Source organism: Moschus berezovskii, chromosome 4, assembly GCF_049115385.1.
Source record: "Moschus berezovskii isolate FMDL1 chromosome 4, NW_MosBer_1.0, whole genome shotgun sequence".
NCBI classification, from domain to species: Eukaryota; Metazoa; Chordata; class Mammalia; order Artiodactyla; family Moschidae; genus Moschus; species Moschus berezovskii.
Window position 1 is genome coordinate 117972365 of NC_142463.1, and position 26363 is coordinate 117998727.

The 26363-nt window shown below is 38.0% G+C and overlaps 1 protein-coding gene across 2 annotated transcripts; it reads left to right on the forward strand.

Annotated features, from left to right (window-relative positions):
* On the forward strand, positions 1–26363 carry UHMK1 (U2AF homology motif kinase 1). 2 transcript variants are annotated; one of them, XM_055402256.2, is made up of 8 exons: positions 3–451; positions 1723–2015; positions 2787–2978; positions 4892–4986; positions 9875–9951; positions 10101–10199; positions 15473–15561; positions 19569–26363. In XM_055402256.2, exons 1-8 carry the CDS (start codon positions 184–186, stop codon positions 19713–19715), a joined length of 1260 nt encoding a protein of 419 aa, XP_055258231.1. In that variant the 5' UTR covers positions 3–183; the 3' UTR covers positions 19716–26363. The 2 variants fall into 2 exon arrangements, with proteins under 2 accessions (XP_088692110.1, XP_055258231.1); XM_088835984.1 differs by lacking the exons at positions 15473–15561; positions 19569–26363 and adding an exon at positions 10559–15382 and having other exon boundaries at positions 1–451.

Below are 26363 nucleotides of genomic sequence, written 5' to 3' on the forward strand. Positions count from 1 at the left end.
CCACGCCGCCCCGGGAGGCGGCTTCCGGTGTCATGGCGGCGTGAGGTCCCGGCAGTCGGTGAAGCGGCTGCAGGCCCGTCCCTGCGGAGCCGCTGGTCCGGCGGGCGGGGATGTGACCGCAGGCCCTGCCGGCCTGCCCCGGGCGTCGAGTCCGCTCCGTGTCAGCCCCCTCAGTCCGCACCGATGGCGGGATCCGGCTGCGCGTGGGGCGCTGAGCCGCCGCGGTTTCTGGAAGCCTTCGGGCGGCTGTGGCAGGTACAGAGCCGCCTGGGTAGCGGCTCCTCGGCCTCGGTGTATCGGGTGCGTTGCTGCGGCACACCCGGCTCCCCCCCGGGAGCGCTGAAGCAGTTCCTACCGCCAGGAACCACCGGGGCTGCGGCCTCGGCCGCCGAGTACGGTTTCCGCAAAGAGAGGGCGGCGCTGGAGCAGTTGCAGGGTCACAGGAACATCGGTAACTGCCGCTGTCTCCCTTCTTGTCTTGTCCAGGTCCCAGTTTTGGCGTGCTGCCTCTCTCTCAGCCTGGCGTTCCGTCTTTTAGGCTGGAGAAGTGGGTCTCGCCCTGCACTCATCACCGGGTACAAGGCCGTTTCCCATCCCCCTTGCACTCTGCAGTACGGGGAAGATTGTCTGCTTTGCTCGTAGTAGATGCTCAGTAAATTCTGTTTTGCTTCAGTTCTCATTAGAGAATGTTGCACAGAGAATTGCCTTCTCAAGTGAAAGGAGGTGTATCTTTATAGTCATCTCTTGTACGGAAATTTTTGAATCTTTGCACACCAGTGAAAAATGGGAAATATTTCTCGTACTTGTGACGTCAATACTAATAACTCCAATAGGTTGTTCTTGATACATATTTGGTATGGATTTGGGAGAGATGACTCCTAAATTTTACATAGGTGTTCGTATGGAAGTGTGAAAATTATACATGTGCACTTTATACTTTTAGCCAGGTAAGACCATGTTTCATCATTCAGATATTTAGAATGTAAGATATATAATGATTACTGGTGATTGATCTACGAAAAATTCTTATTATACCAACAGAGACTTATAATTAGTTATGACTTTGGCTAATAAATGTCTTACTTCCTGCCAAACATGATCCATATTTAATTTGAAGAGTGACTTTAATACTACCATTAAAGAAGAATGTCTTAATACTAGCTTTGCTTTTCTTTTCCTTTTCTTTTTCAAGGGTTGCTAAATGGTGTGTATATAACCTGGCTATTTAGGAGGGAGTTTTTTTTTGGCCTAAGGACTTGATGAATCTCTACAGGATTGTTTGTCATCTTCAATGTCTTAATCTCTTCTTTTAATATTTAGATAATAGAGTGCTATTCCGGATCAGGAAAGGATCTTCAGTTTTGATTTTGCATGTTGTGATATTTACATTAAGAGTACGTTGTATTTGGATTTTTCTTCTAATCCGTTTTGCTTGGCACCCTAAGTGCATATTCACCCATCACTGAGTGCTTGGGAAACACAGTTTGAATTATTATGTCATATTTAATATCTTTTAGTAGTAATCTGCTGCTGAAGGTCATCTCATCTTATTTTGTTAAAATAACCAAGTTGCCCAAAAATCTTACTCATGGGAAAAATAAATTACAGTGGCTTGCTCATTAAAGTTATCCTTATCTAGACTACCCCAAATTTTTATCTACTTTAATAGTCACTTATTCTGAGTCTGGTTTTTAAAGCATTGTAATTAATTTCTTTTTCTAGTGACTTTGTATGGAGTCTTCACAATCCACTTCTCTCCAAATGTGCCATCACGCTGTCTGTTGCTTGAACTCCTGGATGTCAGTGTTTCGGAGTTGCTTTTATATTCCAGTCACCAGGGTTGTTCCATGTGGATGATACAGCATTGTGCCAGAGATGTTCTGGAGGCCCTTGCTTTTCTTCATCATGAGGGTTATGTCCATGCAGACCTCAAGCCACGTAACATATTGTGGAGTGCCGAGAATGAATGTTTTAAGCTCATTGACTTTGGACTTAGCTTCAAAGAAGGCAATCAGGTAAGACATACTTTCTCTTCCCAGCCCCTCAATGGTCTAAAACAAATATTTTTAAATAACAGAGGTGATTTAGTAGAGACTTAAGAGATATTTGGGGCTTCCCTGATGGCGCAGATGGTAAAGCTGCTGCCTGCAATGCAGAAGACCCAGGTTCGATTCCTGGGTCAGGAATATCCCCTGGCGAAGGGAATGGCAACCCACTTCAGTGTTCCTGTCTGGAGAATTCCATGCACGGAGGAGGCTGGCAGGCTACATACAGTTCATGGGGTTGCAAAGAGGCGGACACTACTGAGTGTCTGGCACACGCGTTTGAGTCATGCAGGAGAGAGCTAATACAAGAGGGCTCTGAAATTTTTAAAAGTACTTTACATGGAACACTGTTTTTCTTTGAGTGTTTGGTTAATTGTTGAATTACTGTTACTGATGTCTTCAGTGTTGGGACTCTATTGGAAGAACTCGTGTGACAGTTCTGGCAAATGGTCCATTCTCCATAGTTTATCTGCTCTTTGCAGAGTGGCCTTATTTTTCAGCAGTGCCTCACAGGCAAGAGAGTATCTAAAGAAATGAGCAGTTGTAAGGAAAGTGCGCAGCTTGCCTTTGAGAACTATCCAGTTAATGAACCAAAGAATTATGATCGCCACGGACTAAAAATTCTGGCATTCAGTGTGACATTGTTTTATCACACATTCTGAGAGGTAAATACACTGTAGAGATGGATGGAAGGTGTGCAGTTTTTGATTGGTTATAATAATACTTACTCATTTTCTTTAGGATGTAAAGTATATTCAGACAGACGGGTATCGGGCTCCGGAAGCAGAACTACAGAATTGCTTGGCCCAGGCTGGCCTGCAGAGTGATACAGAATGTACCTCAGCTGTTGATCTGTGGAGCCTAGGAATCATTTTACTGGAAATGTTCTCAGGAATGAAATTGAAACATACAGTCAGATCTCAGGAATGGAAGGTAAACTGAACCAGTGTTTCACTTTCAGGTCCTTAATCCCAGTGTAAGAGTACTCAGTTATAATGATTTTTGTTGAGGACTCTGATCACTTTATCTCCTCCATATTCCCCTTACTGTTACCTTTAATGCTACTCCTCAGTCCCATAGCTACAGATGTGCTAGGGAGCACTGCATGCTCACTGTTTTTAGCTGAGGCCTGGCATGTTGTAAGTGCTTGATGAAGTGTTAATGAATGTCTTGTCCTGAGGAAGCAGAAGTGGTTTGTTTAGTAAAGTAATTGTATTACATTCTAAAATATTACTAATACAGTAGTATTCTGTGGTTAGAATGGATATTGGTTATTCTTTTACACATGAAAACCTGGGGGCATGAATATGTAAAACTACTAGCTCAAGGTCATAAAGCTGGATGGTTTAGACCGAATTCTGTCCCTCGTAGTCAGAAGTTCAGTGTTCTGTCCACAGTTCCACACTGCTTCCTGTTTGTGCTCTATATGTGAACCGTCCTGAGAAAGTGACAGCTGCTTATAACATTGTTTGCTTGGGAACATGGGTTCTAAGTTCCAGCTGACATAGGAATTTACTTTTTGCATATTTGTGAGTTAATTAACTGCAGTATGTTTTCAAACATATTGGGACTTGAATGTTATGATGGTATCAGTCTCTTTTAGGCTAGGTGTTTGAAAAGCAATACGGTGTTTAGGAATTACTGATTTTGATGTGAAGCAAGTATTTTTTTGAGCATATAATACATAGTGTGTGGCTGTTACAGAGTTTTATTTCTCTTAAACCCCTAGTCATCTATATCTGTTGAAATAGTTCTTGGAAGGAATACTTTAATATTCTAGTAGTTGTACCTTACTTTTGCAAAAAAAATAAAAATGCTGCTGTGGGAGTAAAACCAGTATCACTCTTTGTCATTAGTACCTGCAAACAGTCCAGTATACTTTGGGGCACTTTCTCTAGTGCTTACACAGATAAACACATCAATTTCCTGCATTAGGTTTGACTCGCTTGGAATTCTTCGGACTTTTTCTGCTTAGGACGGGGCCAGTTAGAATTAGATCACATTTAGTGATCTAGTTAATTGTTAAAATAGGCACTTAATTTTTTTTCTTTTTTGGTGAAATTTAGAGGCTGATGTGTATTAAAGCAGTCCCCACTATTTGCCCCCTAGATAAAAGTATCATTCTATATTTTATCACTTTCTTTGGAGGCACAATTACCAAATATGAGCTTCGGCTCTGAAGTTAAATCTCTAGGGTTTATATCTTCCCTTCACCTCTAAGTTACTTATTTAGGCTTACTAAACTGTAGTTTACTTTCAGTAAAATGATGATAAGAGTGTTGAAATGATACCTAATTCTTAGCATAGAGTGTGGCCTGTGGTAAGTATTGATGTTTGGTGATGATGATAAATTGAGTATTCTTACTCATGTACCCACTTCCGTAGTACTCCTGGAGAAAATGTTATGTTCCACAAGGATTTAAGGTATGAATAATGTGACGGATACAATTTTTAAATTCTGCCCTGGTTTCTCCTTGATAGTTTATTTTATTTCCGTCTGAAAACCAATTGAGGACTCATCCTGAGGACACTCTGACTCACCTAACACATTTATTTTCTCAGTCTGCATTAATACATTTCTGTGTGCTTGCCTTGGTATTTGTTTCTTTACTCATTCACCTAGTAAATGTTCACACAGTGTTAGATACTGAGAATAGAGAAAAAATTCCTCTTCTCTAGAAGTTTTATAATAATGTATGTAATCTCCTTCATTAAGGTTATAAACTTTCAGAAGAGAGTGTTTTCTGTTGTATTTAACTTACGAAAGTGTTCAGTGCTGTGTGCCTAGTACTCAACAAATAAGGACTGAACTGGATAACCAAAGAAGGACTTTTCTGTCTTTTTAGGCAAATAGTTCTGCTATTATTGATCACATATTTGCCAGTAAAGCAGTGGTGAATGCCGCAATTCCAGCCTATCACCTAAGAGACCTTATCAAAAGGTACATTACATGTACTTTAAACTTGCTTTTTTTTCCTGAGTGGATTTGTATTATTTTCTGGTTTGCTTAATCATGTAGAGGTTTTGCTTCCTTAGAATTAAAAATCTTTAGATATTCTATACAGACTGGTTTCTAATAAGAAACAGAGTAGTCAAGTCATTGTAGTAAATTTATTTTCAAAAGAGTGTTCTTTTTTTCATGGCAAGTACCAGGTATTAGGCTGTTACTTACCGCTGTTCAGTGGAAGATAGATGACGAGTCACTGTATGTTGGGCCTTCTGTAATTCTGGCAGCTCTGTAAATGATGGCGAATAGGTGTTTAAAGAGTCTTTACTAACTAAAGACCAAGTTTACTTTGGAATGCCAAATAACATTTCATGTAAAGTAATTATATATTATACTTTAAATAGTTAGCATTGAAAACTTTGGGGACAGATAGAGTGTTTTGCTTTCACCCATTTCCCTTAGTGGTAACATCTTAAAAATCTGAGTACAGTGTCAAGACTAGGAAGTTGGTATTACAGTCCATGGAACTCAGATCTCACCAGTTTTACTTGCACATATTTGTGTGTGTGTTTTACAAATTACAGTGGTTTCAAGTAGCTGCTCGTAGCTGATTGATACTAGATACTGCATGTTGCATTTTACATTGAAAAGAGGAGGTGTAAAATCATATAGATTCTAGGATAGAAGTCAAATCATATAAGGAATTCTAAGATAGACTTACAAGTCTAAGTTCTAGCATTGACTTTGTTATTTAGCTTGAGAGTTGTTTTGTTTTTAATGATAACTTTATTTTTTTTTCTGCAACTAAAACTAAATTTGGAAGCTATAAAAAATTGTGATGAGAAAAAAATTACAAGCTCATTTTCTAGTGTTAGTACTTTGCTGTATTTCTTTTCAGTATTTTCCTTCGTATTTTGTTGTGTATGCATGCAAATTATTCACACCTTTTTTTTTTAGACTAAAACATAAATACTGAAAAAAAATGCATAGCTTAGTGAATACTTAGGATTATTCTTGTATGTACATTTAGTTGAGAAGTAGAGCTTGACCAGCTACTCTAGAAGGCCTCTGTGTGCTCCATCCCAGTTGCAAGCCCCTTCTCCCTCCCTAAAAGAACCACTGCCCTGATTTCATGGTTATTACTTCCTTGTTTTTATTGTAGTTCTGTTACCGAAGTGTGCATCCCTAAACACTACCTACAGTTTACTGTTGCTCTTCTATTAAGAATCCCTTTTAAGTTTCATTTACTCTGAAAGGTCCCTTTCCATCTCCTACCCCTTTTCCCTTGTTTATTTGTTGAATAGCCTGGGTTGCTGACTCAGTATAGTTGTCCCCAGTCTGAATTTTACAGGTGCTGTTATTGTAGTATAGTTTAACATATTGCCCTATTTTCTGTAAATTGGTAGTTGTATATATGATACTGCATTTTTTTAGGTTAGCACATAGTGTGGCTATCTCCATTTGATGTGTTAACAGCTGTTAATACTTAACGCCTGGATCCATTACTTTGTTAGGAGTTGTAGAACAGTGATGTTCTTAGTCTCCTCGTTCGGTTAACTAAAGATGAAATAAACGCTTGCTTCTCTTAATTTGCTTGTTTTCATAGTGAATTGATTCCTTATCATCTTTCAAAGTGGATCATTTCCTTTTTGAAAGGTCAAAATATTATTAACTAATGAATCTAAATATATTTGGTATAGTTCAATCCGTTGCAGTTCTTACCCTAATTGAAGCTGAAAATATCTCATCTTTAATGAACTTGAGGCTCTGCGGGTTAGCTTTGGCATACCTTACTTACTGTCTTTAATAGCTTCCTCACTATCTGGTATGAGAAGATGTTTCCAGTTCAAAGTATACATTTCCTGTTCCAGACCTGGAAGTAGCCATTTCTGCAAGAAGGCTGGTTTCTTTTAGTAGGAAGTAGTCTTTTAAAACCACAGACTGGGATGTGAGGCGATCTGGTTGTGACACCCGTCGCCCCGTTCAGCTAAACTGGCTGTCTGGGCAGGTGTCTCCTCCCTCCCTCACAGCTCCACGTGCGGCCCTCCCGAAGCTGTGCGCTCTGTCCAAGTGGATGACCATCCCCGATAGAGGAGCACCGGTCTTTGGTCAAGGGTATAAGAGTAGCTGTGCTCTCTGCTAGAACTGCCAAGTAAAAGGCACTCAATCATGTCCGACTCTTTGCGACCCCATGGACTATACAGTCCATGGAATTCTCCAGGCCAGAATACTGGAGTGGGTAGCCGTTCCCTTCTCCAGGGGATCATCCCAACCCAGGGATTGAACTCAGGTCTCCCACGTTGCAGGTGGATTCTTTACTAGCTGAGCCACCAGGGAAGCCCAAACAAGCTCTTAAAATCAGTCTGGGTATTAAGAATACTCATTGCTATTGGGGTGATCATTGATTCTAGACCTGTTAAGTGGGTGGAGTTCATACTGATATTTCTCAATTAAATTCAATACCACAGTGTTTTTACTTCTGTTTTATATCTCTTTTCTTTTATGTCAAGAATTCTGGTTCTTAAGGACAAAGAGAATGCCAGATTAGAATATTTCATTATTACTCATTTGCTTTATTCCACATTACACTAAAATAGTCTCAATGATGGTGCTATAGTAAGATTACGGAAAACAGTTGCTTTTGCATATGCTCTTCCTATTCTCCCATTTGAAAAATAGTCATAACCATGTTGTCAGATTATATGGCTGTTACGTGCTATGCACTTTTTATTTTTCAAACACTCATTTAGTCTTAGTTCTGTGTGAAACTAGATATTTAATGTTTATCACTGGTCCTTGTATTCTAATCGTTTCAGTGTACTGAAACTTGTTCTTTCGATTGTAGGATTAATATTCTCTGAGTTCTTGCTTGTTAATAACAGTTAAGCTGTGTTATTACACTTGAAAGTCTGTTTATCTGAGTATAAAAATTCTTGGCAGACATTTTTCTTGAGCATTTTAAAGATATCTTTATTACAGTCGATCCTTGAACAGCATGGGTTTTGAACTATGTGAGTCCATTCATACACCGATTTTGTTACTACATGATGTGCAGTTGGTGGAATCTGAGGTGCAGAACTGTGGATACAGAGAAACTGTGGATGTGGAGGGCCAGCTGTAAGTTAAATGGATTTTCAGCTGGGGAGAGGGTGTGCTCCTAATCTGAAGTTGTTCAGGGGTCAACTGTAGTCCATTTTCTTCTAGCAAATAGTGTTGCTGTTGAAAGCAGAGTGCTGATGACACTTTGTTTTTAAGTAATTTGGTCTTTTGGTCTAAATGCCCTGAGGATTTCATGTTTTTGTTAAAAGTCTAGTGATTTTACCAGAATAATAGATTTTGATTGCTCTGGGTCTGAATTCTCAGGAAATACGTAGTTTTAGATCTTTTTGTTTGTTGTATGAAAGTATTCTTAAGTTAAAATCCTTAGTGTTTGTTCCATTACTTTGCTTTTTTTCCCTTCAAGCACTCCCATTCTATATGCATTATTAATAGATTTTCTCTGACTATTCAGTATTATCACTCCCTTGAATAGTTTTTTATTTATTATTTCTTTTTGATTTAACAATTTTTTCTCCTTTCTGCCTTCTGTTTATCTTTAGGACATCATCTTTTGTTTTTATTCATCCTTATGTTACTTCTAGCTTAAGCTTAGTTTATGAAATGATTTTTTTCCTTTTATTCCTAATTTTGTTACCTGATTTTTGATATTTTCTAATTTTGATTTATGTTACTCTTTAATATCTTGTATCTTTGTAAAAAGTACTTTGGCCTCATTTTCAAATGGTTGGTTATAGTGTTCCTGTGTGTTGTGGTCATGTCTTTCCTGTCTTTCTTGCATGCATTTGTTGTCTGAGGGCAGGTTACTTTGCAGTCCTCTTTCCTTGTCTAGGAACTTTGCTATAATACTTCGTACCTGATCATTTTTATGTGAAATTCATTTTCCTAAACTTACAGAGGAAGGTGTAGCTTTTCTAGCTCTACATAGCTCCTTCTTCTGTTGTTTTGTGTAGTGTTTTTTTTTTTATCTTGATATCCTCTTGACTCTTCCCTTTCCCTGCTTTTTACTGATGTCTTTGTCTCTTTCTCAGTTTTTATTTACCCCATCAGTGTGGGTTCTTGTCCCAAGATTTCTTTTCTCTGTGGGACTGTGCCCTAGAAGGGAGCTTCAGCTGATTGGTTTTGAGAGATTCTAGTATCTAGATTACTTCGGCCCCCTCAAATCTTACAGAGGACCTCTTGCATTCATTTGGAATGTATAACCCCTAGTTTAGTTTAAACTGCTTTTCTGAAATTGGTTTTTTGTGCTTTCCAGTGAATACCTGTTTTTGGGGATTATTTTTTCTCTGGGTCATCAGATTAACTGTTGTTTCTCTCTGCTTTCTTCTACATAGATGCCCATGTGGTGCAAGTCTTACTGCTGTTGATGGTTTGTCTCTAGCCACTTGGATATTGTTGTCTAGTGAGGTTACTTACTTTTGTTAGAGACATTGTCCATAGATCTTTTTTATTTTGCTACCAAGTTGCTTTATTATTAGGAGGCTTTAACAAGACAAAGTCATCTCACCTCTTTTTTTTTTTTTAATTCAGTTTCCATAAATCTATGTCTAGCTTTTTTTCAGTTAGTGTTACAGAATGTGGATCATTTCCCCATGTTGTGTTTATTAATCAAAAACATTTTAAAATATAATATTATGTCTTAGGTATATATAATAATTTATTGAACTGTTTACTCATAATGGCATTCATATTTTTTGTAGTTGAATGATTCAGAAAGTCATGCTAATATAATTAATGTTGTGGTGACTATTTAGACGTTTTTATTTTTTGTATTGGTTATATTTTCAAAAGATTTGATGTAAAGATACCTATTTTTATGTTTTAGCATGCTTCATGATGATCCAAGCAGAAGAATTCCTGCTGAAATGGCATTGTGCAGCCCATTCTTTAGCATTCCTTTTGGTAAGTTGTATACATCTTTATTTTTTCTTGGTTATTTTATAATCAAAGAAGATACCAGAACTAATCCATATTCCCAAGCTCCTTTGCCTAATATTCATCAGTTTATTTGGGGGAGTTTGCATTTAACCGTGTTGTAATGAATTTAACAGCCCCTCATATTGAAGATTTGGTGATGCTTCCTACGCCAGTGCTAAGACTGCTGAATGTGCTGGATGACGATTATCTTGAGAATGAAGAGGAATATGAAGGTCAGTGCTTCCTAAATTGTATTTTAATCTGTCTTTCCTTTGTAAAATGGACATACCATTTCATAGCATTCTCATATTTTGCTAGCATCCGCAGTGATTTTGGAGCCCAAAAAGATAAAGTCTGACACTGTTTCCACTGTTTTCCCATCTGTTTCCCATGAAGTGATGGGACCGGATGCCATGATCTTTGTTTTCTGAATGTTGAGCTTCAAGCCAACCTTTTCACTCTCCTCTTTCACTTTCATCAAGAGGCTTTTGAGTTCCTCTTCACATTCTGCCATAAGGGTGGTGTCATCTGCATATCTGAGGTTATTGATATTTCTCCCAGCAATCTTGATTCCAGCTTGTGCTTCTTCCAGCCCAGCGTTCCTCATGACGTACTCTGCATAGATGGGAAAACAGTGGAAACAGTGTCAGACTTTATTTTTTTGGGCTCCAAAATCACTGCGGATGCTGACTGCAGCCATGAAATTAAAAGACGCTTACTCCTTGGAAGGAAAGTTATGACCAACCTAGATAGTATATGAAAAAGCAGAGACATTACTTTGCCAACAAAGTGCCGTCTAGTCAAGGCTATGGTTTTTCCCATGGTCATGTATGGATGTGAGAGTTGGACTGTGAAGAAAGCTGATCACCGAAGAATTGATGCTTTTGAACTGTGGTGCTGGAGAAGACTCTTGAGAGTCCCTTGGACTGCAAGGAGATCCAACGAGTCCATTCTAAAGGAGATCAGTCCTGGGTGTTCATTGGAAGGACTGATGCTGAAGCTGAGACTGCAATACTTTGGCCACCTCATGCAACGAGTTGACTCACTGGAAAACACTCTGATGCTGGGAAAGGTTGGGGGAGGGAGGAGAAGGGGACGACAGAGAATGAGATGGCTGGATGGCATCACCGACTCTGTGGACATGAGTTTGAGTGAACTCCGGGAGTTGGTGATGGACAGGGAGGCCTGGCGTGCTGTGATTCATGGGGTCGCAGAGAGTGGGACACGACTGAGCGACTGAAGTGAAGTGATAGTGAGGATGTTGAACTATGTGATCTCTAAAGTACACTTACTTTTGATTCCTGCTGTATATTTACTGTGTCGCCCACCAATTTCCTATGTGAAAGCTCTAAGCCCCAATGTGATAGAGTTGGAGACTCTAGGAGGTAATAGGGTTAGATTAGGTCATGAAGCTGGCGCCCTTCTGATGGAACTGCTGCTGCTGCTGCTGCTAAGTCACTTCAGTCGTGTCCGACTCTGTGTGACCCCATAGACGGAAGCCCACCAGGCTCCCCCGTCCCTGGGATTCTCCAGGCAAGAACACTGGAGTGGGTTGCCATTTCCTTCTCCAATGTGTGGAAGTGGAAAGTGAAAAGTGAAAGTGAAGTCGCTCAGTCGTGTCCGACCCTTAGCGACCCCACGGACTGCAGCCTACCAGGCTCCTCCATCCATGGGATTTTCTAGGCAATAGTACTGGAGTGGCTTGCCATTGCCTTCTCCGTCTGATGGAACTAGTGGCCTTTAAAACAGAAGAGACAGGAGAGCAGTCTTTCTGTCTCTGCCCATGTGAGTATACAGCAGGAAGGCAGCTGTTTACACCCAGGCACCAAATCTGCCTGCACCTTGATGTTTGAATCCCAGCCTTTCAGAACTACGAGAAACACATGACTATTGCTTAACCCACTTAGTGTGTGGTGTTTTGTTACAGCACTCCCAACAGACTGGAACAATTCCTAAGGTCCTTTCAACTCTTTTACATCTGATAAACCTTTACTAAATAAATAAAGACGATTATCTTTCCCAGCAACTTCCTTCTTTCTGTCTGTGCTTATCCTGCCCTATGCTTTCACTTATTTTTAGCTCTTATTTATTTATTTTGCTTTTAACAATTCATTCACTCAAAACATATTTACTGAGTATGCCCTTGCCATTGTGGATTTATTTCCTATCTTTAGTGTAATAGGGGAAACAGTTATATACAGTTACAAGTATATAAACGATACTTATATAAATCTGAAGGTTACGGTAAAGTACTGAGGCAGAGAGGAGGGCTGTTTAACTCAGTCTGAGTGATGCATGAGTGGGCATCTCTGCAGACATATAGTGTCTGAGTTCTGTTAGTAATTAGAGTTGCTTGACTAAAAGTTGAGGGGTTGAGCTCAAAGTAGCTCAGAGACACAGAGATGAGAGAAAGTGGCATATTCAGAGAACAGCAGATTGTTTAGGATGGCTGTATCTTAGGGTATGTAACAGTCAGAGCTAAAAAGGTAGCCAGAATACAGGTATCTAATAGACTTGTTTGATACGTTTAAGAATTTGGACTTTAATCCCAGAGATAGTAACACTGGAATATAAATTACACAAAAGAACTTTGTATCGGGTAGAATAGTTCCTGGCTTCTGATAAGTATTCAATAAATATTTGTCCATTGTAAAATGTAATAAAGAGCCGTTAAAATTTAAACTAGGAGAGTGTTATAGTCAAACTTGGGTTTAATCAAAGCATTCTGGGAGCAGAGTGGTGAATGGACTAAAAAGCACGACCAAACTTAAAAATATCAATTGTGGGCATGCTGAGTTGCTTCAGTCTGAGTCTTTGCAACTCTGTGGACTGCAGCCCTCCAGGCTCCTCTGTCCATGGGATTCTCCAGGCAAGAATACTGGAGTGGGTTGCCAATTCCTCTTCCAGGGGATCTTCCCAACCCAGGGATTGAACCCAGGTCTCCTAGGTCTTCTTTCTTCTGCATTGGCAGGTACGTTCTTTACCACTTCCCCAACTTGGGAAGTTCAGAAATATCAGTTGCTTAGTACTGAACATTTTCTTTGTGGAAAATTAAAGCATTACTGATGGAGCTAGTTTTACCACACTGTTTCTTGTAAGGGTAAATCGTTTTATGTCCCTCAGCTTTATATAGTTACCTAACAAGTGAAACAAACCTAATTTCTTTGAATCTGTGACAGTTGTAGGAATCTCCAGTCTATACTTTTTAGGATGCCTTTTTATCTGAAAGAATAGTCTTACCCTCATTATTGTTTTGGAATTCCCAGGTGGCTCAGTTGTAAAGAATCCGCCTGCGGTGCAGGAGTGAAGTGAAAGTCACTCTTTGCTACCTCATGGACTATACAGTCCATGGAATTCTCCAGGTCAGAATACTGGAGTGGGTGAAGTGAAGTGGTCACTAAGTCGTGTCTGACTCTTTGTGACCCCATGGACTGTAGGCTACCAGGCTCCTCCATCCATGGGATTTTCCAGGCAAGAATACTGGAGTAGGTAGCCTTTCCCTTCTTGAGGGGATCTTCCCACTCCAGGGATCAAACCCAGGTCTTGCGCATTGCAGGCAGATTGTTTACCAGCTGAGCCACAAGGGAAGCCCAAAAAGGGGACACTGTGGCTGCATGGGCCGGGAAGTGAACCTGGGCTTCCCTCGTGGCAGGCGAGAATTCTACCACTGAACCACCCATGTGCAATTCAGGAAATGTAGGTTCAATTCCTATGCTGGGAAGATTTCCTGGAGAAGGAAATGGCAACCCACTCCAGTATTCTTGCCTGGGAAGTCCCATGGACAGAGGAACCTGGTGGGCTGCAGTCCATGAGGTTGCAAAAGAGTTGGATACAACTTAGCAATTAAACAACAACAGCATTGTTTTAATTAGGTCATTATGGTACAGTAGTTCTAAATAAATCTCTTGACATGTATTTCAAATTATTAAGTCTTTTAAGTGTTTACCTACTTTATTTAATTCTGTCTCCTAATAATTTTGATTGCTATAAAATTCAAGCGTGGACTTTCTTGAGTAAACTTTAGGGTAGACTGTATCTGTTCTTTTCTGTGTATCTTGCTGTGTAACACCTTTTTTTCTACTTCTAAATACATTAAACATTTAAATGCTGAAATGTTAATTTAAACATTTAATGGCATTTAAACATTGAAATGCTTAAATGCTATTAAATCTTACTATTTAAGAGTCGTACATGAACCAGAGTGCAACAGACTTTTTAGTAGCATTAAATACCTTTGTCAGTTCTTATTAGCAAGGTCACCTTCAGATTACACTAGTTTTAGGTAAGCTTGTCTTGCTGGCAATCATATGTGAGGACAGCTGTCTTGTAATCTTGATGTTAGATTCAAACCTTCCACTGAGACCAAAATGAATTGCAAGTTTTGTATATATTAGAATATTAAAACAAGGAAGTAGGGAGAGGGTAAGGAGGGAAGGGAAAAGGGCAGGCAGGCAGGAGAGAGTAAAGGAAAAAAATTTAGCTAAAAAGTCATAGGAGATTAAAAATATGTATATTCTTGGAGTGGAGAAGGCACAGTGTACACTAGTGTGCACAGAACTCAAAATAATGATTCAGCAAATTTCACCATAGACAAAATATTTACAGTCCTTAGCACAGAAAGAACCCCTATAACGCAAGCCAATAGATAGTGGGTAAAGGATACAAACAATTCATATGAAAGGATGTACAATATATCTCACACACGTATTTCATTCTCATTTGTTGAAATATTAATACTGATATCTTTGTCACTTGTCACACTGATAGTGAAGATGTGGGTAAGGTATAGGAAAACGTATTCTTATATGTCCCTGGAGAGAGTTTAAGTTGGTGAGCCTATGTGAAAAGCAAGTTGGTAACTCTAGCAATTACAAAGTCATATTAATTTTGATCTAGCAGTTCCATTTCCGAAAAGTTAATTTGGAAGTTCACAAGTGAAATGAGATGCATATACAAGTTTATCTATTACAGTATTGTTTATAATGGCAAGCAGTTTGGGAATAGTTTAATTTTCATCAGTAGGACACATTAGAGAATTTATCAGTCTTTTATAGAATGAAATATTTAAATCACCATAAAAATAAATGAGAAAATTTTGTGTAATGATATTGAAAGGTCTAAAAATGTAGTTTTAAAAAAGATTGGAACTTTTTATTTACAGCATATATGATTATGTTTGCTTGTGTAAGCTTATAAAGTTTATGGAATAGTACAGAAGAAACTAATAATGCTTATTGTCTTCAGGGAGGGGAACAGAATGACATTTTGGAAAGTTGCAAGAAGACTTTTCTTTTAGATTTAAAATTATTTGAATGTATTAACGAAAACAGATTTAAAATATAAAAAAATTATTAAATGCATTACATTTATATTATTCTTAAGCATAATTTTAAAAGTTACAGAAAATGATTTCATTACCTAGTTATGGATTCTTGAATTTAAGATCTGAAAATGAATGCTCGCAAATTACATCAAAGTGATTACCTCTGTATTTATTAATAATTAGATGTTGTAGAAGATGTAAAAGAAGAATGTCAAAAATATGGACCAGTGGTATCTCTGCTTGTTCCAAAAGAAAATCCTGGCAGAGGACAAGTAAGTGAAGATTTTTCATAATTTGAAAATGATTCAGTGGTTATTAAAATCGTGTACAAAATGTTTTAATTTTATAGAAAGATACACACAAAATGTTGCTAGGAATTAAGAATTTGCATTATCACGGTTTTTACTTTTTTGTACTTCTTTCTTTTTCCAAAAGTTCTATAATATGCACATACTTTTTATCAGTTAAAAAAAATTTTTTTAAATGTTAATCTACTTTTTAAGCCATTGTATACAGCCAGCTGAATCATATGCTAATTTAGGTCAGGGTCAGCTGCAGAAATATTTGACCCAGTTTTTTCTAATTAAGTACAGTTGGAAAACCATTTAGGTTAGGTTCTGATTGTAATAGAATTATCAGTGATGATTAAACGAGGAAAATGTACTGGACTGAGACTCCTGAAAGCTAAGTTCAAGTTTCAACTTGGCTTGTTTTGTGAGGAACCTTAGTTTTTTCATCTATAGAATGTAAAGGCTAAAAGTATGATCACAGTTTCTGAAGAAAACTCTGTGATCCTAAATTAAGTCTTTCTTTTATGTGTAGGTTTTTTTTTCTCCAGAAAATTGTTTTATTCTGTTTCTTAATCTTAACCTCACTGACACTTGAGCTGGATAACTCTTTGTTTGGGGAGCTGTTACGTACATTATAGGATGTGTGGCATCATCCTTGGCCTCTGCTCCCTGGACTAGCCTCTTTGCACGCGCCTTCTCGGTTGTGACACTGGAAATGTCTCTAGACAGTGCCAGATGTCCCCTGGTGGAATCACCTCTGGCTGTGGATTTTGTCTTTCATGGTTAAATATTAGGAAAATTCTTGGCAACTAGAAAAAAGTGAAAGAAATTTCACTCTTGTCTTAGTGAAAAGTTATTATTGACAGACTAGTAATAAGAGCATTTACCTCATTCAGTGTCAGGAGCATACTAATAACTGCATCCTTGCTGTTTATTTATTCAGCCAGTATTTATTGAGCATGACAGGTGGGACACAACAGTGAACGAAGCAGACAAAAGAATGTATAATGATACGTGCTATGGAGAAAGAGATTGGAGGAGAGATGTAAAGAGTGCTGTGGAGGGGCGGGTTGCAGTTTCAAATAAGCAGTGAGGAAGAACGTAATGGGTTACACTTGAGTCAAAACGTGAAGGAGGTAAGGAAGAGAATTCTAGCAAAGAGAACAGCAAATTTCAAGGCCCTGAGTATGCCTGGTAGGTTTGAGGAGGGCAGTGTGGCTATGCAAAATGAGAAGAATGGAGAATGATGGGAGATTAGATCAAGGAAGTATGGGAGTATAGGACAGATTAGGGAGTGAGAAGGAAAGGTATTGGAAGATTTTTGAATTAAGGATTGACATGATCTGACTCAATCTGAGTGGCAAGATAGAGAAACAGGAAGTCTTTTCAGGGGAGAAGTGTCCATCTTTTAAGATGATATGAAAAATATAAGTTTGACCAAAAAGAGTAATAGCAGCGTGGTGCAGCTGAAGCGTGCTGGGCCTGTAACCGAAGGTTGGTGGACTGAAACCATCCTCTGCTGTCAGTGAGGCTTTGGGCTTCCCTGCTGGCTCAGCTGGTAAAGAATCTGCCTGCAGTGCAGGGGACCTGGGTTCCATCCCTCGGTTGGTAAGATCCCTTGGAGAAGGGAATGACTACCCACTCCAGTATTCTGGCCTGGAGAATTTACCCCTACACATGTCATGGGGTCACAAAGAGTCCAACGTGGCTGAGCAACTTTCACTTTCATGAGCAAAAAGACGCTGGCTTTCTCAGTGCAGAAGAATTGATGCTTTTGAACTGTGGTGTTGGAGAAGACTCTTGAGAGTCCCTTGTACTGCAAGGAGATCCAACCAGTCCATTCTAAAGGAGATCAGTCCTGAATATTCCTTGGAAGGACTGGTGCTGAAGCTGAAACTCCAATACTTTGGCCGCCTGATGTGAAGAACTGACTCATTGGAAAAGACCCTGGTGCTGGGAAGGATTGAGGGCAGGAGGAGAAAGGGGGTGACACAGGATGAGATGGCTGGATGGCATCACTGACTTGATGGACATGAATTTGAGCGAGCTCTGGGAGTTGGTGATGGACAGGGAGACCTGGTGTGCTGCAGTCAATGGCGGTCAGAGTCGGACACGACTGAGCAGCTGAACTCAACTGACACGACTGAGCAAAAGAAATAAGCTTCTTTATCAACAACAAAAAATAAGCTTCTAAGTGGAGAGTGAATGCAACTTTTGATAAATTCTTAAAATCACAGATTTAACTTCTTTCAGTTATTGAAGATGTTGCCTAGTAAACACAGCATGAATTTTTCAGTTCAGAATAACATGTTAATTTTTTAAGGAATATTCAAAAAATACTGGAAAATAGATTAAGGGATGCTTCTTACAATTATAAACAGTAGTCAAGATTAAAATGATAGAACTCAAATATAATTAATTACATAATAAGTTATAAAATGTGGTTCCTCTTTATTTAGTTTACAGTGATATAATGTGTAAAACTAGGTTATCTATGAAGCAAGGAGTAAGGAAGCATTGTAGTTCTTCTGTAAGTGCATGTCTACTCATTTATTGAACTTTGGTCAGTAGGTTCTGGAGTAATTACTAATCGATTTAAAAAATCAGAAACAGCTTCATATTCTCATTGGACATCATCTAATCTTCCTTTTATATTTAATGAAAAAGTATTTATTGCTAGAAACTCAGCCAAACACGTTGCTTTTTGGAAGAAAAGGAGATATAAAATATCAGCGATATCTAAGATGAGTAAAATGAGCATCAATTTTTAGCACTGGATGGTCTCAAACTTTGTCTTTAAGAGTAATGCATAGCTTAAAATGTCGTAGAATGGAAGAGGCAGAATCAGTTCTACATGTCCATTTTACAATATTAATGAATTCAGAAAATCCCATCATAGGCCAAAATATCCTGGGTCTAATTGTCACACTTCATCCTTAACAGAAATATTTGCATGACCCATCATAGGCAGGGCCTGGAACTTTGTTTACCAATGCAGGCAGAGTCCGTTAAAAAAAGAAAAGTATTGGATTTAAAGTTGTTTCTTTTTATATCCTGGAAGTCTTTATGCTATTTGGAAATACTTTGATTTTTCAGCTAGGAAAAGGGCTCCAAAGAGAGGGGAAGTGAAAAGGGATAACCTGCCTGAACTTATAGGTAGATCCAATTATAGGAAAAGGTACAAATGAAAGTTAAGAATCTGGAGATTGATGTCTGTCTATTCTTGCATCCACTTTGAAAGTCTCTGAGTGTCCTAGGATGCTCGCACCTCAGTCTGAAGAATATTGATGTAGCAAAGGAAGCATCCAGCTGAGGTGGGAGAGGCACTTCCTTTCCTGGTTCACAGACTTACACAGTAACTGAGGAAAAGTCGTGTCACTTGCTTGTAACTGTTGCTTTAGATTGCCACCGGAAACTCAATTAGACTAATAAATTAAGCTGTTTCATCTACCTAGGAAAGGAAATTACCTAGTTTTACATTTCTCCCTTACTATAGTTATGGCTTCTACACATCTTTGAGGCGCTGTTGAAATGTAGTTGTTTTCTGGGCTGTTCGACCCTGTCTTCAGCAAGTGTTTAGCACTGTTCCACATACTTCTATGAACATGACAAAAGGATGTACGTTTTGATGGAACTTTTTTCAGAATTGCACTGAGTTCTAAGTATTCTAAGCTTTGCTGGTCCATGGACCAGCAGCATTAGCCTCACCTGAAATCTGGTTTAGAAATTAAGAGACTCAGGCCCCACCTTAGATCTACTGAAGCAAAATCTGCATTGTAACACGGTCACCAAATGATATACACACAGGCGCACGCATGCACACACACACACACACACACACACACACACGAAGTTGGAGAAGCACTGTTCTGAAACAGTTTTGATGAACATGAAGTTACACACACACACACACAGGAAGTTGGAGAAGCATTGTTCTGAAACAGTTTTGATGAACATGAAGTTACTTTGTTTTCTCTGTTCTCTTACAGGTCTTTGTTGAGTATGCCAATGCTGGTGATTCCAAAGCTGCTCAGAAATTACTGACTGGAAGGATGTTTGATGGAAAGTTTGTTGTGGCTACATTTTACCCGCTGAGTGCCTACAAGAGGGGATATCTGTATCAAACTTTGCTTTAATCAGTAACCTGAGGACTGTTTCTTGTTTCTCCTCTCCCATTCCCTGGGTTATTCTACATCTGAATGCAGGAGTACCCCCCTTATCATTTTAAGGGAATCCTTTGTATATTTATTCAGTCCTACTAATGTGCAGCCATTGCTTAAGCAGTGACTGCATTGCAGACATCGGGCACTGAGTAGGAGAAGACCTCTCAGCTATACATTGAGGGGTTTTAGAGCATCCATGTGGGCGTCTTTTATTTGTGCAGCGGGGCAAGTGCTGCTCTTCAGTATGTAACTTAAAAAGATATTAACTAGTTCATGTGATCATGAAGCAGGGATGAATATTATCCTGCCATAGGAATATTAACAAATTTGTTAGTGTTGGTGACATCACTTACAGATTATTCCTTTATGTTGTTAGATGGTCTTCCTTTTTGATAACCGTAGTTGGCACTGGATGCTCTCAGTAATTTTAAGTAATTGTCAAGCAGCAGTTCCCTACTGTGTTCTTAACACTGAGTTACGATTTTTTTAAAGGAGTACTGTAGTACTGAATATTCCTTTAAAGAAACTGCGGTGAGCCTACCTATATTTTTTTTTAAATTAAGGCTTTTAAAATAGAAAGCTGATGCTTGATCTTGCACAATTTTTATGTCTAGTATGTATGCTCGAGTGAGTGTGCAGGTATGAAAGGTTAGAGAATATTTGAGTAGCATTCTTTATAGTGTGAATCTTGTGGGTTAATACAGTCTATGCCCATCTCTTCTCTACCTGTTCAATGTCTATAAGATTTAGGATACAGGTTTTTTGGGAGTTGGTGTGTCTGAAAGAATGAAATGAGAAAATAGTTCATTCCTGAGAGGCCCAGAACACACAAGTCTAGACTGGATTACATTGAAACTCTTAAAGTTAGAAAACTCTTGTAAGAGTTTTGGTACACATAGATTGCCCCATCTTTCAGGGTCTGCTTTTGACCCTGCATTAGCTCGTTTGTTTTGTACTGACTGTTCTAGGATCATTGTAGGATTTCTCAAGATAGAGTTCTGCCTGCTATGATGGAAAATTTATGTTGGTTAAAAAGAAAGAATTAGTTGTTCAGTGAAGGGAAAAGAAAAAAAAATAGGTGAAGGGTGCATAATCAAGGATTCTTTATTTCTTCCTTTTTCTCTCATCTCCCTCCCACACCTTTTCCTCTTCCCCCATTGTTTACCTCTATCCTTAGCTGAAGAGAAGTTAGAGGAAAGCATCCTAGCTGGACAGGTGGTCTGACTTTTGACTGCAGGGAAGTTAAGAAAGGTGTAGCTGTAATAAGGTGGAAGTAGAAAGAAAGAAAAACTCATGAAGAATTCTGAAAAAGATTCATAGCGATCTATCGTGACCCCAGATAGAGGCTACTAGTATTCGTGAGTTCATGGGCACAGATTGATTACATGGTTTTAGGAATTATAAGTGTGGATTCCTCTTACTTTACAGTAGATTGTCTTCAGAGGTTTAAATCTTAGGAAATCTTTATAAAGCACTGATTATACAAAAAAAGTTATATACAGGTTATGAATTTTTTGTTTTCTTAACTAAATGAAAAATTAATTTATTTATTTATTTTCCTAAGGAAAACACTTTTATATCTTTCCCTGCTGGAAGGCTTCTCATAGTTTTTCCCTGTGGGTGCCATGCAGGTTATTGAGAGCCCAATTAAGAATTTATGTCTTAGAGGATGAATTATTTTACCCTATTCACACAGTTACTATTTGATATTTTAGTTAATCATAGTTACCTAATTCTTCAGAACTCTCTTTAATATTTGTTATGAAGCCAAATTTGTTATAAGGAGGATAAATAATGAATTGCCAAAAGGCCTTGTGGCTTGGCGCCCAAGGGAAGATTGTATAAGTAACTTCCAATATGTGCCCTTAGAAGGAAGAGCTATTCTTTTCCATTTTGGCCCTTTCAGAGGTTTATTAGCTGGTTCGGTTTCAGGTAAAAATTCAAGAGAGTATTATGGAGACCTAAGCTTTCCTAAAACATAAATGTTTGTATGGGTAGCAGCTTCTATGGTGGTTAAAAACACCAGGTCCTTCCATACATACTGATGAACACAGTGCAAATAAGTTCTTTTTAAGGGCAAGTATTTTAGGTTCGCACATATACCTTTCTCATTTCCCTTCCCCATCACCACCAAAAAGAAAAGTCCTTACAAATAAACTGCAGGTAGGCTTCTAAGCTTAATGATGCAGTGTGCTGCTAACATCTCGATGCTGAATTTCACAGCATTCTTTGATCGTCTTGTTGATGTAGTCATCATGAGTATATGTAGTGTTTAACACTGTAGAATTTTATTACAGAAGATGCTAACTAGATTTTAAGTGTGCTGAGGGCATAACTGATGAGCCTAAGTAATCATGCATTGAATTAAATGTTTTATATTTAAGCCACAAAATTGAAAAAAGATGCCTCCTTTGATTTAAATTGTTACATTATAGCTCTTAGCCCGTTACTACCAAAGATGACATTTGCAGATTTTTTCCCTCTACTATTATTATAAGAAGTTTAATCTTGCTAGCTTTTTTAAACCTGAACCAAATATTAAAAGATGCAGTTTTCATCATCCTTTAGGATGAAATATATACACAGAGATTTTGATTTCTTGAAGTTTTAAAAACAAGTTTTCTTTTGGAGAGTTAGGATAAAACATATGAAGGTTCATGTTCACTTAACTCCTACCAGTTTGGGAAAATTTTATCTCAGGTAATTTTTATTTCCCTAAATTAATATCTGTGCTTCCGTCCCTCTTGCCTTCAAATTTCTTCTTTATTGTCCCATGATGATGTCCTGGTACATTTTTGTCCCAGAAAAGGCATGTAAACTGATTATTCTGTAGGAAGTCCTTGGTTCTTTGGACACATATTTGGAGGAGGTGGCTAGTTGGCCACTTTCAAAAGTTTAATGCTGTATTTAGAGAAGAATAAATGGGGTTGGATGCCTCAGTAAAAGATAGCACTAGCCAAAAGAAACTATTTGCTGCATTTTAAGGGCATAATTACAAAATGAGCCTCTTGCAATAAAAGATTGATTGCATTTATTATTACTGGATGTCTTCCCTGTTTTGTGGCCATCAGTATAGCACATCTTTATGAAAAAAAATTCTCTGCTATGCCTTGAGCCACTGCTATGATAAATACAGTTTTTCTCATCCTTCTCCCTGTTTTCATTGAGACAGGTATTGCCGTCTTTTTAAAGGTACTCTGGCTGCTAAATGAAAGAGTGCTGAGCTATGTTAAATTAGCCTTTTAAAAAAAATCCGAGTTATTATTTAACTTCTCTTCTAGAATCATGTTACTTGTACTTACATTTTAACCTTTGAGCAAATTTATTATAAGGAATGCTGCCAGAAAGAGTGCTGCCGTGTAAAGGAAGTTGAAGAGAAACTATGGGCTAAGGTTTGTTTCTGTCTTAATTCACTGGGCTTTCACCCTGGTAAGGGAGTCAGTTACCTTTCCGGAGTAAATTATAGTCAGAGTTACAATATTGAGATGCTGTGTTATGACTCATTTGAGTTATTTCTCAAATGCAGGTAACTGACATTTTGGCATCATTTTCTTAGGCTTTTATCCTAAGCTTATAAAATTAGGCCTCACTTACATAATTTCTATTAGTTATACTTGGCAGCGTGACATTTTATTTTTTATAGTTTAATGAAAATCAGCACCATAGTAACTGATGATAATTATACTGACATAGTTACTGGGTGAGGGGGTGGGGGAGACACTCAGTAACCACGTGTTTTACCTGGACTTTAATGCAAGGGTACGTGCTAAGTGGCTTTATTCAGATTAGGGTACAGATGGAATCGCATCATGACTTTTAGTCTGGTGGATGTGTAGACAGTCAGAGATTTAAGCAAGTGCCTTGTGTTTCCCGGAAAATATTAAAACTCATTTGGGTGAAACCTTCCCAGATGATAGTAGTTACTGCTCCTTTGCCTTTTCCTTGGAATAGCTTTTAGTTTGAGTCATGTAGTATAAAACTGCAACATTTCCTTGGGTTGCCATTTTTTTTTGTATGTGTAAAACTGTTCATATTTGGTTTTTTTCCCCCAGTATTAAATATAACGGAAAGCCAGAGTTGTCTAGCAGAATCTAATTCTTCCTTGGATGTAGTTCCATTTTTAATATTACGTTCCTTCTTCAAATCTTACTACTATAGCTCTCTGATAAAATTTATTTCTTGTTAATTGTGGTCACAATACAGACCAAACTTTGGTCACAGCTCAAAAGAATTTCCATTTCTTAAGGTGCTCAATAAATCACCTTTACTTTTGAGAAGTTAGCCTTTTCAGGTTAGTATCACTTTCTAGCTTTCTCAGTGAATAAAAGAATGTTGAACCTCTGTGAAATGGAGTTCATCTGAGCCTCTTGTGGTATATTTGGGTAAGTTACGTTTTCTTAGTGATAGAGGAGTATGATTGTTTTAGTTTTTGAAGTACCCTTTAAGAGATTTTTGTTTTGTTTTAGGTCAGCGTCTTCTCTGACACCACGGGATATATCATGTTTGTTATCCAGTGTTTCTCCCTGCTTTTTAAATTCACACAGTGAATGACCAGTAGATGTACACAGTGACATGTGATTGACAAGCACTTATGGACATTTAAGAAGGCATACAGGTTTAACTTTCTGCTGCAATTTTGGGCTTTTATAGGAGAAATGGGCTGTAAAAGCAATACCTATAAACAGAGAGAATTTAGGAAATTGTTTATGGGTGGTCATGAAGGTGATCTTCAGGGTGTGAGATACATAGTTTACATAACCTTTGTTCTCCTGATGTGAAGTTTGTATTCATTTTCCTACAACTCAGCATTTTTGTTGTTTATTTACACTATTTAGAAGGATTCATGTTTTATTTGCTTTATTTTTGCTTTTCAGAGAGTTGTTGTAATCATGGCAGTTACGTTTGTGGCACTATCAATGCCAAAATTCATGGGAAATTTATCAAATGATTGCAAGTTATTTCCCATTAGATAGAGTAACTATCACAGTACCCTAAAGGGAACCGAGGGCCTTTTGAAAGTCATGTATGTTTTATGATTAGCTCTGTGGTCAGAGAGAACAGCATTCTGTCTTGTTTTGCCTTATGTGACCGTTGATCCATGTGACTGTTGATCCTTGTTGTGAAGTAAAAGAGCTTATTTTGTTATACTACTTTGTATAATGAAAATAAGTCACACTCTGAAGGAAAAAACCCAAAACTGGAATTGTCAACATTTTTGTTCCTACTTAGGTAATAACATCAGAGCTATTTCTTATCATAACTCTTGATTGTCAGCAAGAGAATTATTATGTAGTCGGTTCTGTCCCAGGTGGAATTCCCTTCCCTTTCTAAGCTCTCTCCTTAATAGTATTCATGATGTCAGGATAGTGAGTGTATAAAAGAAAATGTAGTGAGGTGTTCTGTATCACACATCCAAAATCATGCATTTATGGACTCAAAATCTTTTCAGTTATTTGAATTATCTGTAGCTATATTATTTTATTAGTGTGGGTTGTCAGAAATCTACCAGATTTAAGAGTAAAGAAAAGTAATATAATCAAAGAGATGAGGGGAAGAAAATGGCTTCCTTTTTAAGGTATTATTAATTGTTCATATAGTTGATGACCTAAAATGATATTTATTTTTAAAAATCCAAGTTTAGTACCTGGAACATTGCCTTTTCTATACATTCCTCATCATTGTTTCCCCAGAAAATTATTTTAAGAGTGTATGAGACCAGATTAAATATCCATATTCAGTTTGGTCAAATTTTTAAAAATAAATATTTAAATGAGACTCTATCTTTTGTGTATTTGGTATACATCAACACTTACACAAATCAAGGATCAGAAAGAAACTGGGGATGAGCCATCTCTGTTTCCCTTTGCACATTGGGTACAGTGGGTGGCATCAGTGTGCACTAGCTGCAGTGTTGTAGCGCCTTATGAAAGCAAGTAGTGTTAAGTACAATAAAGAAAAAGTTAAGATGCATCTCTGTGGAATATTTACTTTGCAGAGTGTAAAACTGTCATATCTCTTTCCAGCAGAATTTAACTCCTTCGTTCTTTTTTTTTTTTAAACATCTTAAATAATTTAACATTCCTTTATATCCTCCAAACAGTGTCAAATCTGGGGTAGAACAGATTTTTCCCCCCAAAGGACTCCATCTTTGTTCTTTTGTTCACTCTTTGAAATCCAGTTATGATCAGTAGATTTTGAGAACTTATGGCTTCCTGTATTGGCACTGGAGTGGTTGGTTGTGAATATTAAAACCTACTACTCTTTTCCCTCAATAACATGTGATAGATGTGTTTTTGCCTAGAAGGTATGGTTAGAAAAATGTGAACGATCACTTAAACCAAAGCCAGTTATAAGGAGTATTCTCTCCTGTTGGTTTACCTTCACCTCAGAACTACAAGAATATTACAGTACAAAACAGCTGTCTATAACATTTCTACCAGCTGTTTCAGTAGTTTATTGGTTCTTGGCACTATGGTTCTCTGTTCTTGGTGATGTCTTATTTTTTTGTGATTTTTTTTTTTAATAACTTGAGTGGGACTATAAATGTAGATGTGTATCAGTACCAAGAAATTCTTTTCTCAAATCTCTATATTTCTGATTTCTATTCAAGTCTTTTAAACA

Coding starts and splice junctions, on each gene's coding strand:
- UHMK1 (XM_055402256.2), top strand. CDS start 184: ATGGCGGGATCCGGCTGCGCGTGGGGCGCTGAGCCGCCGCGGTTTCTG. Junction 452..1,722: donor GCAGGGTCACAGGAACATCG/GTAACTGCCGCT, acceptor TTCTTTTTCTAG/TGACTTTGTATGGAGTCTTC. Junction 15,562..19,568: donor AAAATCCTGGCAGAGGACAA/GTAAGTGAAGAT, acceptor GTTCTCTTACAG/GTCTTTGTTGAGTATGCCAA.